A 12128-nucleotide genomic window follows, 5' to 3' on the forward strand; every position below is an offset into this window, starting at 1 on the left:
ACCTGACACACCTGGTTCTGATAGTGTGAAGCAACCTGACACACCTGGTTCTGACAGGTGAGAAGCAACCTGACCCACCTGGTTCTGACAGTGTGAAGCAACCTGACCCACCTGATCCTGACAGGTGAGAGGCAATCTGACCCACCTGATCCTGACAGGTGAGAAGCAACCTGACCCACCTGGTTCTGACAGGTGAGAAGCAACCTGACCCACCTGGTTCTGACAGGTGAGAAGCAACCTGACACACCTGATCCTGACAGGTGAGAAGCAACCTGACACACCTGATCCTGACAGGTGAGAAGCAACCTGACACACCTGGTTCTGACAGGTGAGAAGCAACCTGACCCACCTGGTTCTGACAGTGTGAAGCAACCTGACCCACCTGATCCTGACAGGTGAGAAGCAACCTGACACACCTGATCCTGACAGGTGAGAAGCAACCTGACACACCTGGTTCTGACAGGTGAGAAGCAACCTGACCCACCTGGTTCTGACAGTGTGAAGCAATCTGACCCACCTGATCCTGACAGGTGAGAAGCAACCTGACCCACCTGGTTCTGACAGGTGAGAAGCAACCTGACCCACCTGGTTCTGACAGGTGAGAAGCAACCTGACCCACCTGGTTCTGACAGGTGAGAAGCAACCTGACACACCTGGTTCTGATAGTGTGAAGCAACCTGACACACCTGGTTCTGATAGTGTGAAGCAACCTGACACACCTGGTTCTGATAGTGTGAAGCAATCTGACACACCTGGTTCTGATAGTGTGAAGCAATCTGACACACCTGGTTCTGACAGTGTGAAGCAACCTGACCCACCTGGTTCTGATAGTGTGAAGCAACCTGACACACCTGGTTCTGATAGTGTGAAGCAACCTGACACACCTGGTTCTGATAGTGTGAAGCAATCTGACACACCTGGTTCCTATAGCGTGAAGCAATCTGACACACCTGGTTCTGACAGTGTGAAGCAATCTGACCCACCTGGTTGTGACAGGTGAGAAGCAACCTGACACACCTGGTTCTGATAGTGTGAAGCAACCTGACCCACCTGGTTCTGACAGTGTGAAGCAACCTGACCCACCTGGTTCTGACAGTGTGAAACAACCTGACACACCTGGTTCTGACAGGTGAGAAGCAACCTCACACACCTGGTTCTGACAGTGTGAAGCAACCTGACCCACCTGGTTCTGACAGGTGAGAAGCAATCTGACCCACCTGATCCTGACAGGTGAGAAGCAACCTGACACACCTGGTTCTGACAGGTGAGAAGCAACCTGACACACCTGGTTCTGACAGGTGTTAAGCAACCTGACCCACCTGGTTCTGATAGTGTGAAGCAACCTGACACACCTGGTTCTGATAGTGTGAAGCAATCTGACACACCTGGTTGTGACAGGTGAGAAGCAACCTCACACACCTGGTTCTGATAGTGTGAAGCAACCTGACCCACCTGGTTCTGACAGTGTGAAGCAACCTGACCCACCTGGTTCTGACAGTGTGAAGCAACCTGACCCAACTGGTTCTGACAGTGTGACGCAACCTGCCCACCTGGTTCTGACAGTGTGAAGCAACCTGACCCACCTGGTTCTGACAGCATGAAGCAACCTGACACACCTGGTTCTGACAGTGTGAAGCAACCTGACCCACCTCGTTCTGACAGTGTGAAGCAACCTGACCCACCTGGTTCTGATAGTGTGAAGCAACCTGACCCACCTGGTTCTGACAGCGTGAAGCAACCTGACCCACCTGGTTCCAATAGTGTGAAGCAACCTGACCCACCTGGTTCTGATAGTGTGAAGCAACCTGACACACCTGGTTCTGACAGTGTGAAGCAACCTGACCCACCTGGTTCTGATAGTGTGAAGCAACCTGACCCACCTGGTTCTGACAGTGTGAAGCAACCTGACACACCTGGTTGTGACAGTGTGAAGCAACCTGACCCACCTGGTTCTGACAGTGTGAAGCTCTGACCCACCTGGTTCTGACAGTGTGAAGCAACCTGACACACCTGGTTCTGACAGTGTGAAGCAACCTGACACACCTGGTTCTGACAGTGTGAAGCAACCTGACCCACCTGGTTCTGACAGTGTGAAGCTCTGACCCACCTGGTTCTGACAGTGTGAAGCAACCTGACACACCTAGTTCTGACAGCGTGAAGCAACCTGACAGACCTGGTTCCAATAGTGTGAAGCAATCTGACACACCTGGTTCTGATAGTGTGAAGCAACCTGACACACCTAGTTCTGATAGTGTGAAGCAACCTGACACACCTGGTTCCTACAGCGTGAAGCAATCTGACCCACCTGGTTCTGACAGTGTGAAGCAACCTGACCCACCTGGTTCTGACAGTGTGAAGCAACCTGACACACCTGGTTCTGATAGTGTGAAGCAATCTGACACACCTGGTTTTGATAGTGTGAAGCAACCTGACCCACCTGGTTCTGATAGTGTGAAGCAATCTGACCCACCTGGTTCTGACAGGTGTGAAGCAATCTGACCCACCTGGTTCTGACAGTGTGAAGCAACCTGACCCGCCTGGTTCTGATAGTGTGAAGCAACCTGACCCACCTGGTTCTGATAGTGTGAAGCAATCTGACCCACCTGGTTCTGATAGTGTGAAGCAACCTGACCCACCTGGTTCTGACAGCGTGAAGCAACCTGACCCATTCTGACAGGTGAGAAACAAACTGACCCACCTGGTTCTGATAGGTGAGGAGCTGGTTGAGGAGGTCTATGCCCAGGCTGACATCCGGCAGTGTTTTGTCGGACTGGAACAGTCGCATCATGACGCTCTCCATGAACACCGTCAGTGCCTCCCACTCCAGGTACTCTGGGGAACTCAGGCAGCACGGCTGGGGGTCCGCTGGTCAGGGAACAAAACATACAGCTGTTCCACATAGTTGCCTGAATCTATATACTTGTGTCTGTGCATGTGTGTGCATGTGTGTGCGTGCGTATGCGTGTGTGTGGGATCTGAGGGTCCCCGGTTTGAATCCTGATCAAGATGCCTGGTGGAGTATAGGTGAAGATTTCTACATATGGAAGGATGGATATGGATACTTACATAACACCTGTCCTCGGTCAGAGACCAAGCTCTACGTGTTTTACAAAACCGACTGACAGCTGCCACGAGGTGCTCATTAGTTTCCTGCGTCATTCAATTACGTTTCAGTCACGCACATGTACACACCACTCATTCAGACATGTAACATTAACGTCTATGACCATTTTTGTTTTTTTACCCTGCCATGTAGGTAGCCACACTCTTGTTTTCTGGGGTATGCATGCTGGGTATGTTCTTGTTTCCTTAACCCAACGAATGCTGACATGGATTGCAGGATCTTTAACGTGCATATTTGATTTTCTGCGTGCGTATACACACGAAGGGGTTCAGGCACTAGCAGGTCTGCACATATGTTGACCTGAGAGATCGGAAAAATCTCCACCCTTAACCCACCAGCCATTACAGAGATTTGGACCTGGGACACTAAGATTGAAAGTCCAACTCTTTAACCACTTGCCTATTGCGCCCATCATTATTATGTGCAGACCTGGCAGTACCTGAACCCCCTTTGTGTGTACACTGCTTTCATGGCATATTAACCAAGTTCACATGGAGAATAACTGCTCACATAGTTTATAAACCATGTCTACATCGAGTATAACTGCTCACATGTTGTATAAACCATGTTCACATGGAGAATGAAGAATAACTGTTTACATGGTGGGGTGATATACATAAACGCCCACTTGCACTCAGTGTACTTGCACTCGAATGAACACGACAGTTACTTCTCATGATCGCAGTGGAGGAAGGCCAAGGGGAGAAGAAACATACCACCTGAGTGTCTCACCTGGCACGGGTTTCTGCAGCTCTTTCTGCAGCCACTGGGAAGCCAGACTGAAGGTCAACTCGGGCGACAGCAAGGTCAGGCTGCGGATGGTCTCCACCATGTCACAGCGATATTCTGGCACAGCACATAGTGACAGAGTGCTGTGAGGCGGGTCAGTGAGGATGGAAATGAAAGGTCCATTGGTGTCGTTTGGAAGTGTCAGACTGGCAACTAATTTTCTTTCTAATATCTGAGTGTGAGCATGTGTGTATCTGTGTCAATAAGTGAGTGTGAGTGAGAGAGAGAGAGAGAGAGAGAGAGAGAGTGTGTGTGTGTGTGTGTGTGTGTGTGTGTGTGTGTGTGTGTGTGTGTGTGTGTGTCTGTGTGTGTGTGTGTGTGATATACAAATAGTGTTGGGTATAGTGTGTGTGTAGTGTGTGTGTGAATGTGTATGCTTATGTGCACAGTGAACAGGATCTGGTGGGTGTACATGTGTGCAAGGTGTGTATATGTGTGAATGTAGTGTGTATATGTGTATGTATGATCATAACAGCTTGCTCTCTCTCTCTCTCTCTCACATGCATGCACTAACACACAAACATACACATGCACACACACACACACATACACACACATGCGCGCGCACGTCAGTCTCAAATTGCTTTTCTTTTCACTGGAAGCTAACTCACTACTTTTAACAGGTAGCAGAACAAAGGCAGTCAAATGTATTTATGTACGTTATGAATTGTGCCTCTCCAAAAAAAAACAACAACCCACAAAACATATACCTTGTGACCCAAATGAAAACAAAAGGCAACAGAAAAACAACAACAACAAACTGAGGAGGACGGGGACAGGAGAAGGTCATCAGTAAAGGGGTATAAACAATCAAACAAAACCAATGGCAACACGGCAAAACTGACTTGTGAAGAATGCCAGGAAATCCTCATCACTGTCAAAGTCAATGCGCGAGAACTCGCAGCTTGGTGAATTGCTCAGGGAAGGAAGACCAAACTGGAAAACAAAACAGAAACAAACAGTAGTAAAACACCGAAAATTTGAAACAAGAAAAATGAAAAGTGAAAGTGATGAAAACAAAGCATAAAACTCTCAGAACTACCTCAAATGAGACAACAAATAAACAAAAACAAATGAGGGAAACCACAGACAGGATTGGAGATGGCTGGAACAGCGGACAGGAACAAACTGGAGGAGGTGGTTGTACAGGCACGCTCTGTCGCCACATTTTCTGCAGCATTCGGCACAGCGGCGTTGGCTGCCTCCCATGAGTAAATTCTGCCTACAAGTGAAATTGTTTTTCCTGTCAATGTGGACTCTCTACAGAATTTCATCAGAGACAACCGTTTTGTTTCGGTGAATTATTTTACGTGCACTAGCACTATGTGCATACTGCACACAGGGCCTTGGTTTATCATCTCATCCAAATGATACAGTACCTTGGTCCATATTTTCAATCAAATGACTAGCATCCAGACCACCACTCTAGTGGAGGGGGAGATAATGCAAAGGAGTGTGGGATTTGATCCCATCCACTCAAGATTTTCTCAGTTCCCAGGCGGACATGTTACCACTAGGCCACCACTGCACATTTTGGACATATTTCCCGTCAGTTTCTTTGCTGAGTGACCAACTAAGATTCTTGTTCTCAATGACTGCAGTTTCAAAGCAGCAGATTCCCCCTCCACACCCCCACCCCACCCAGTCTATCACAAAGAAAAGGATGTGGATGTGACACAAAAAGGTAGGTCAAAGACTGTCATTACTAAAACTGTTTCATAAGCATCATATTCTTCTTGCTCTCCTCCGCTCCCCAACTTTCTCTCCCTTCCCCTCCCCTCCCCTCTACTCTCTCCCTCTCTCACCCACACAAGCAACAAATAAGAAAAAACAACTTTATTTCTGCACCCACACAACAGACTTTCAGTGTCCCACCTTGTACAGCGATGTCATGCACACTTCAGTCAGTCGGGGTAAAAAAGTCAACAGCAAAGGATCCTGGGACGTTTTGGGATGTCGCAAAAACAGCGACCACAAACTGAACGTGTAGCTCCGTAATGTCTGCCAACACAGGACATGAGAAATTAATTCCAAACCAAGTGATGAAAATGATCTGGTGTACATGTACTCTCCATCCTTACAAAACTATTGCAAAAATGGTACAGGGGACATATGTTCCACAAAGGGCTCACACGCACACTCACGCCCACAAACACACACAGACACACACACTCACACACCCATGAACCATTAATTATACTAAGAGCAGCATATTTGTTATGTGAGAGTAGCAAAACAATATCTGACAGTATTTGTATTTGTATTTCTTTTTGTGTGAAATTCGGGCTGCTCTCCCCAGGGAGAGCATGTTGCTATACTACAGCGCCACCCATTTTTTTTGTATTTTTTCCTGCATGCACTTTAATTTGTTTTTCCTATCGAAGTGGATTTTCCTACAGAATTTTGCCAGGAACAACCCCTTTGTTGCCGTGGGTTCTTTTATGTGCGCTAAGTGCATGCTGCACATGGGACCTCGGTTTATCGTCTCATCCGAATGACTAGCGTCCAGACCACCACTCAAGGTCTAGTGGAGGGGGAGAAAATATCGGCGGCTAAGCTGTGATTCGAACCAGCGCGCTCAAATTCTGTCGCTTCCTAGGCGGACGCGTTACCTCTAGGTCATCACTCCACAAGTAGCAGCACCTCCACTCAACCCACTAAAATAAACAATATGTAAGAATATATATATATATAGATATATAGATATTGTTATAGATAGACAGACAGACAGATGGATATTTCACTCATCATCATAAACAGCCATCTGTAAATATAGTGGAAAAGGCAATATCACTTGAATGCAAAGGCACAAATGACCATGAGGTCAAGTGGGGACAGACTGAAAAGGAATGTGGCAATCAACTTTCTTTCTTCTCAAAAAAATTAAGTACATCAATTAACCTAAGTCATACATTTTGCTCACTGTCACACACAAGCTTTTTGGACAAACCAAAAACTGTGTGCTCGAATGAGAATGTATCCACCACAGACATCCACCAACAGCAGTCAATGTCAATCACAACCAGCATTTCACTGTTTTAGTACACAGAAAAATTTGACAGCCGTATCTGTTGAAGAATCAACCTTTTCCTTTCATAATTTCAACTTTTTTCTTGGATACTTTATAACAAAAATTCCAAAATGCTTCTTGAACACTCAACACAGAAGCCATCAAGTTTTAACTATTAACTGTTTCTTGCAACAAAAACAGCTGTCTGCACAAAACAAAGGAATCCTAATCAGAGGTGATTCACAGCCAAATTAAAAACTCTTCCAGCAGCAACCTCCAGGATGCTCAACTGGGCCATGTTGTGCATTAAAATGAAGCACTCCAGAGAGCAGCCTCCTGGTGACTTAACATCACCACCTCCCTGTCGACTGCTGGCACTGAGTATGCAGCGGACATACCTGGGTGCTGCTGTGTATGATGGACTTGGAATGAGTGGTGTGGGAGTAATGCCACTGAAACAGTGCAGCTCATGAGGTGGCAACAGAGAATAAATAAATAAATTAAAAAAAAAGACACCGACAGCATGTGCCTGTAGAAGCTAGGGAAGCAGGGGTTGGCACACTCACCAGGCTGGGGTGCTGTGTAAAGGCCAGCAGAGCTTTCAGGTACGTGTCAAACTCTTCCGGCTTGTCAATGTCATTGGTCTGACCCTGCAAATCACAACACTACCAACCAACTTGACCAGTAACTTTCAGAACAGTTCACGTTTTGTTTCATGTATGTCAAGGCAAGTTTGTCAACATGCCCGGTGGATATGTGTTTGCGTTTTGTGTGAACCTGAGCGTGGGTATCATTCTGTGCACGTCTGTGTGTGTGTGTGTGTGAGTGGGTGTGCTGGGAAAGGAATGGGGAGTAAGCAAGCAAGAGAGAGCGAGTGAATGCACGTGCGTGCATGTGTGCATGCAACCGTGCATGAGTCTGTGCATGAATTATATGAGAGTGTGCGTGTGATAATTTGGTAATGTTGCATGTTCTTTTAATGGGTGATAGAGAAATAACTTGATGATGATGCACAATTTTTTCCGTGTGTTCCTGAAAATGTCTTGGGTTCCTGGATGTTACCTGGGAGGAAATGCGCTGATTCTTCTTTATGATTATTATTATATGCATCTATGAACTAAAAATCTGAAAAAATATGGTGATGCATAACTTTTTTTTTTTTTTAAGTTAAACTTGTTAATCATTTTGTTGCAATGAAAAATACACAGCATACACAGTGGCTGGCAGAACCAGGACTTACCCAGAGTGCACACAGCTGGCGACCAATCTCTGTTAACACCTGACAAAGGCGTTTCAAGAACAGGTAATGGTGTTCATCCTGCAAGTTCCGGGATGCCGCTCTGCAAAAGAAAGTGATCAGCTTCAACAAACTGGTTTTGTTTCAGTCTCTTTGGAAAAAAAAGTCTCTTTGTCTTCACTGCTAACATGTTTTTGCTGTATTGACATCTTGCCTCTTTGCTAAGTTCTGTTCAGTTTGATGGCAATATCAGTTTATAAAAGCAGGTACCTGAGGGTTCACTCTATTAGGCAATAGTGTGTGTATGGAAGTACATGTGATACGTAAACATGTGTGAGAAAAATGGACACCACACACATATACAGAGAACAGAGACAAAGAAAGACACAAACTTTCAGTTTCAAGGAAGAATCAAAGACATGTGTATGTGTCTGTACATGTATAAAATGTGTGTACATGCACACATGTGCATTCCATTATTTCTGTCACTGACATTATCTATCAGAACACACTGAAAACCTTCATTCTTTCTTTTTCCACATTCAACATTTGCTTCTCCAAGTTCTAGGCCTAAAATAGTGAGCGAAAAGCTAGCTACAATGAAATACTTCTCTTCTTTGACAGTCAGACACCAAATGTATGAATCACTACACAACACACACAGCACAGGGACAATGAAATACTTCTCTTCTTTGACAGTCAGACACCAAATGTATGAATCACTACACAACACACACATAGCACAGGGACAATGAAATACTTCTCTTCTTTGACAGTCAGACACCAAATGTATGAATCACTACACAACACACACATAGCACAGGGACAATGAAATACTTCTCTTCTTTGACAGTCAGACACCAAATGTATGAATCACTACACAACACACACATAGCACAGGGACAATGAAATACTTCTCTTCTTTGACAGTCAGACACCAAATGTATGAATCACTACACAACACACACACAGCACAGGGACAATGAAATACTTCTCTTCTTTGACAGTCAGACACCAAATGTATGAATCACTACACAGAGCACAGGGACAATGAAATACTTCTCTTCTTTGACAGTCAGACACCAAATGTATGAATCACTACACAACACACACAGCACAGGGACAATGAAATACTTCTCTTCTTTGACAGTCAGTCACCAAATGTATGAATCACTACACAGAGCACAGGGACAATGAACTGAGCTGTGGTGACACAGTGAGTCTTGTCTTACTCGGCAGCATCCAATATGGCCTTCATGGCCAGGGGGCTGAACAGTACCAGGATGGGCTTCCTGTCCTCCACCTTTCCCTGAAACAAAATGAAAACAACAAGCAATCAACATCATCATACTTTGTCTTTCCTCTTGTCTGACCAGAACACTGCCTATCAATTCAAACACCCAAATTTCACACACAGAACACAGCCAACAGATAACCATAACCATAGCACCTTTTGTCATTGCGTTTATTCACACACCCAGAGTTCACACAAACTTTGTTGTGACACTTTTCTTTCACATGAGGGAGCTAAACTTTCACATGCAAATTTCACCAATCTTTGGGTAGATTCCTTCTCAGGTGAGGCAGTGTTTGATGAGATCCCCCCTCTACCAGGTCCATTACTTAAGCACTTATGCATTTCTTAAAGAGACTTCCATCAACACCAAGTATTTCTTGAAGAGACTTCCATCAAAACCAAGTTCCTTGATGAGGTTGATCTAAGCAACTAGCTGCTGCCTGAGCTCCAAAATATTGTTCACCCAAATTCAGTGCTATCTCTTTGCTTCACATCTTCCATAACAACAAGACTGCATTCAAAATCATGGCATTTTTGACACAGAGTGCTTGCTTAGACTGTACTGGCACCATGATTTCAATCAAAACTAGTGGATTAATTTCATGTCTGAGTATGGATGGCTCTTTTCTTCATATGCCAATTTCGTATGAATTCCCGATTCTGAATTTTGTATCTTTTTCTTTTCTTTTTTGGGGGGAGGGGGGTGTGGTGGGGGCAGAGTGGGGAGGTTTGAAAAAGGAGACTTAGCCGGCCTGTTTTGGACCAAGTATACCACAGACACACACACAGCCAAAACAGGGTGATTACACAGATTCACTTTTTTGATGGGTGTGAGCTAAAACAAAAAGCAAACAGAAGAGCTTAGACCTTGGTCTCTGAATGAGGACAGGTGCTGTTTAAGCATCCGTATCAATCAAAGAGCCTAGTCTCTGACCAATAAGTACTGCACTCTAAGTAACTCTTTCAATCAGCCAAAGACAACACAGAATCCAGACTGACCTTTCTGCTGACGATCAGCAGGAGGCACTCCGCTGCGTACAGCTGCAGGTTCTGGTCTCCCAGCATCTCGCACAGCAGCTGCAGCAGACGGCCGTTGTCGTCAATGATGTGGGTGATGTTCACCCAGTCCACGAAGCCCGTCAGCGTCGACAGCACCGACTGACACACCAGTACCGCCTCCTCTGCTTTCTGCGATGGCGATGAAGAAAAAAACATTTTGATGGCTGTTTCACCTGATGATTAGCTTTCAGGCACTTTACTGGCCAAACATTCCCACTCTCCAGACAAAAGAAAAAGAAAGACAAAAAAATCACTAAGCACTGGTGACTGAAGACTGAACAATACAGCCCATGTTGTTGTTTGCTCTGATTAACCAATGTGATGAAAAGTTTTCAACCTCGCTATGGTTTCACCTTGACCCAGACATTCATTCCAAAGAAAAAAAATGCTTGGAAGACTGGTTCTTATTTTCTTTTCTTTTCTTTTTTTCTTTCTTTGTTCTTTTATCAAATGTATTGACTTTCTATCTACTGCACCTTCAAATGTGGTAGAAAAAAAAGCAACAACAACTAAAAAAACAAAGAAACAAAAAAACAAAAGCATAAGGAACTCCACATACAAATATCAAGATCTCCCAAATCAAGAACTATTGAAATTAGCTTCTTCATTTGATATATCTCATCATGATTCATTATGCCTTTTTATTTTCTTCATATAGACAAAAAGCTAATCTCTTCCAACCGATAAAATGAGAATTACTGGAGATGGAAGATTCACAAAGAATCACAAAGATTACAGTAATCCATCAACACTGTGTCCCTGTCTGTGTTATGTCACACACACACACACACACACACACACACACACACACACAGGTTGGTAGGTAGATAAATACGTAGGTAGGTAAGTAGGTGCATATACATAAAAAGTGACAAGAATTGAACATCTCACCAAAAGACCAAAAGACCTACAACAGTGGCATGAAGCTTACAACAGTCCATTGTTTTCATGAGAAACTGGAAGAGTTCAAACAAACAAAGAGTTTAAACAAACAGTGACATACGCTGCCATTTCACACAGGAAAAAAAACAAACACTTACGACAGTGGCAGAAGGATTGCGATAGACGTCCAGAATTTTCATGAAGAACTGGAAGAGGTCATGCATGGTGGAGGTCAGGGTCTGCATGACCTCTCGGCGACGCTGGTTCGGAAGGTTCTGGAAGGCCACGATGTCTTCCACCAGACGCAGAAACACCTTCAGCACCAGCTCCGTCTGTGTAGTCTGACACAGAAATCATGTCAGTGCTACAACAGGAGGGGCCGGAGGTGCATAAATACTATAAAAAAAAAAATAACTGCACGGTCTTCCACCAAATCCTGCTCCTGATGATTTTTGTTTTTAACCTTTTTCAACAGTTAATGTACGTGAGGGGAAAAAAGGTGGGATAGAACTGAAAGCCAGAAATATTTGAAACATGGAATCAGTTTGAAAACTGCAAACTATTATCCAATGTATAAACAAAACAAAAAAAGTACATAAATAGAACATGCGCACACAAAAAATTCTTGCGACATCTTTATTTCTTACATAATTTCAACAAGTATCTTTTTTTCTTTTATTTTTCATTCATTAGATGAAAACAGAAATTAAGTCCCAATGCTATGCAACTA

At 44.5% G+C, this 12128-nt stretch overlaps 1 protein-coding gene across 1 annotated transcript in view; it reads right to left on the reverse strand.

The window, feature by feature from the left end:
• The window catches only part of LOC143296156 (exportin-5-like), a 47085-nt gene that overhangs the window by 29277 nt on the left and 5680 nt on the right, over positions 1–12128 (reverse strand). The window contains exons 5-13 of the mRNA XM_076607959.1: positions 11557–11739; positions 10457–10645; positions 9393–9469; positions 8164–8263; positions 7490–7573; positions 5789–5914; positions 4759–4849; positions 3857–3970; positions 2699–2865 (exon numbers count right to left, since the gene is read on the reverse strand). Of these exons, the coding sequence (XP_076464074.1) occupies positions 2699–2865; positions 3857–3970; positions 4759–4849; positions 5789–5914; positions 7490–7573; positions 8164–8263; positions 9393–9469; positions 10457–10645; positions 11557–11739 (1131 nt within the window). The remainder of the gene's footprint in view (positions 1–2698; positions 2866–3856; positions 3971–4758; positions 4850–5788; positions 5915–7489; positions 7574–8163; positions 8264–9392; positions 9470–10456; positions 10646–11556; positions 11740–12128) is intronic.

This window comes from Babylonia areolata, chromosome 21 (assembly GCF_041734735.1).
Source record: "Babylonia areolata isolate BAREFJ2019XMU chromosome 21, ASM4173473v1, whole genome shotgun sequence".
Taxonomy (NCBI): domain Eukaryota; kingdom Metazoa; phylum Mollusca; class Gastropoda; order Neogastropoda; family Buccinidae; genus Babylonia; species Babylonia areolata.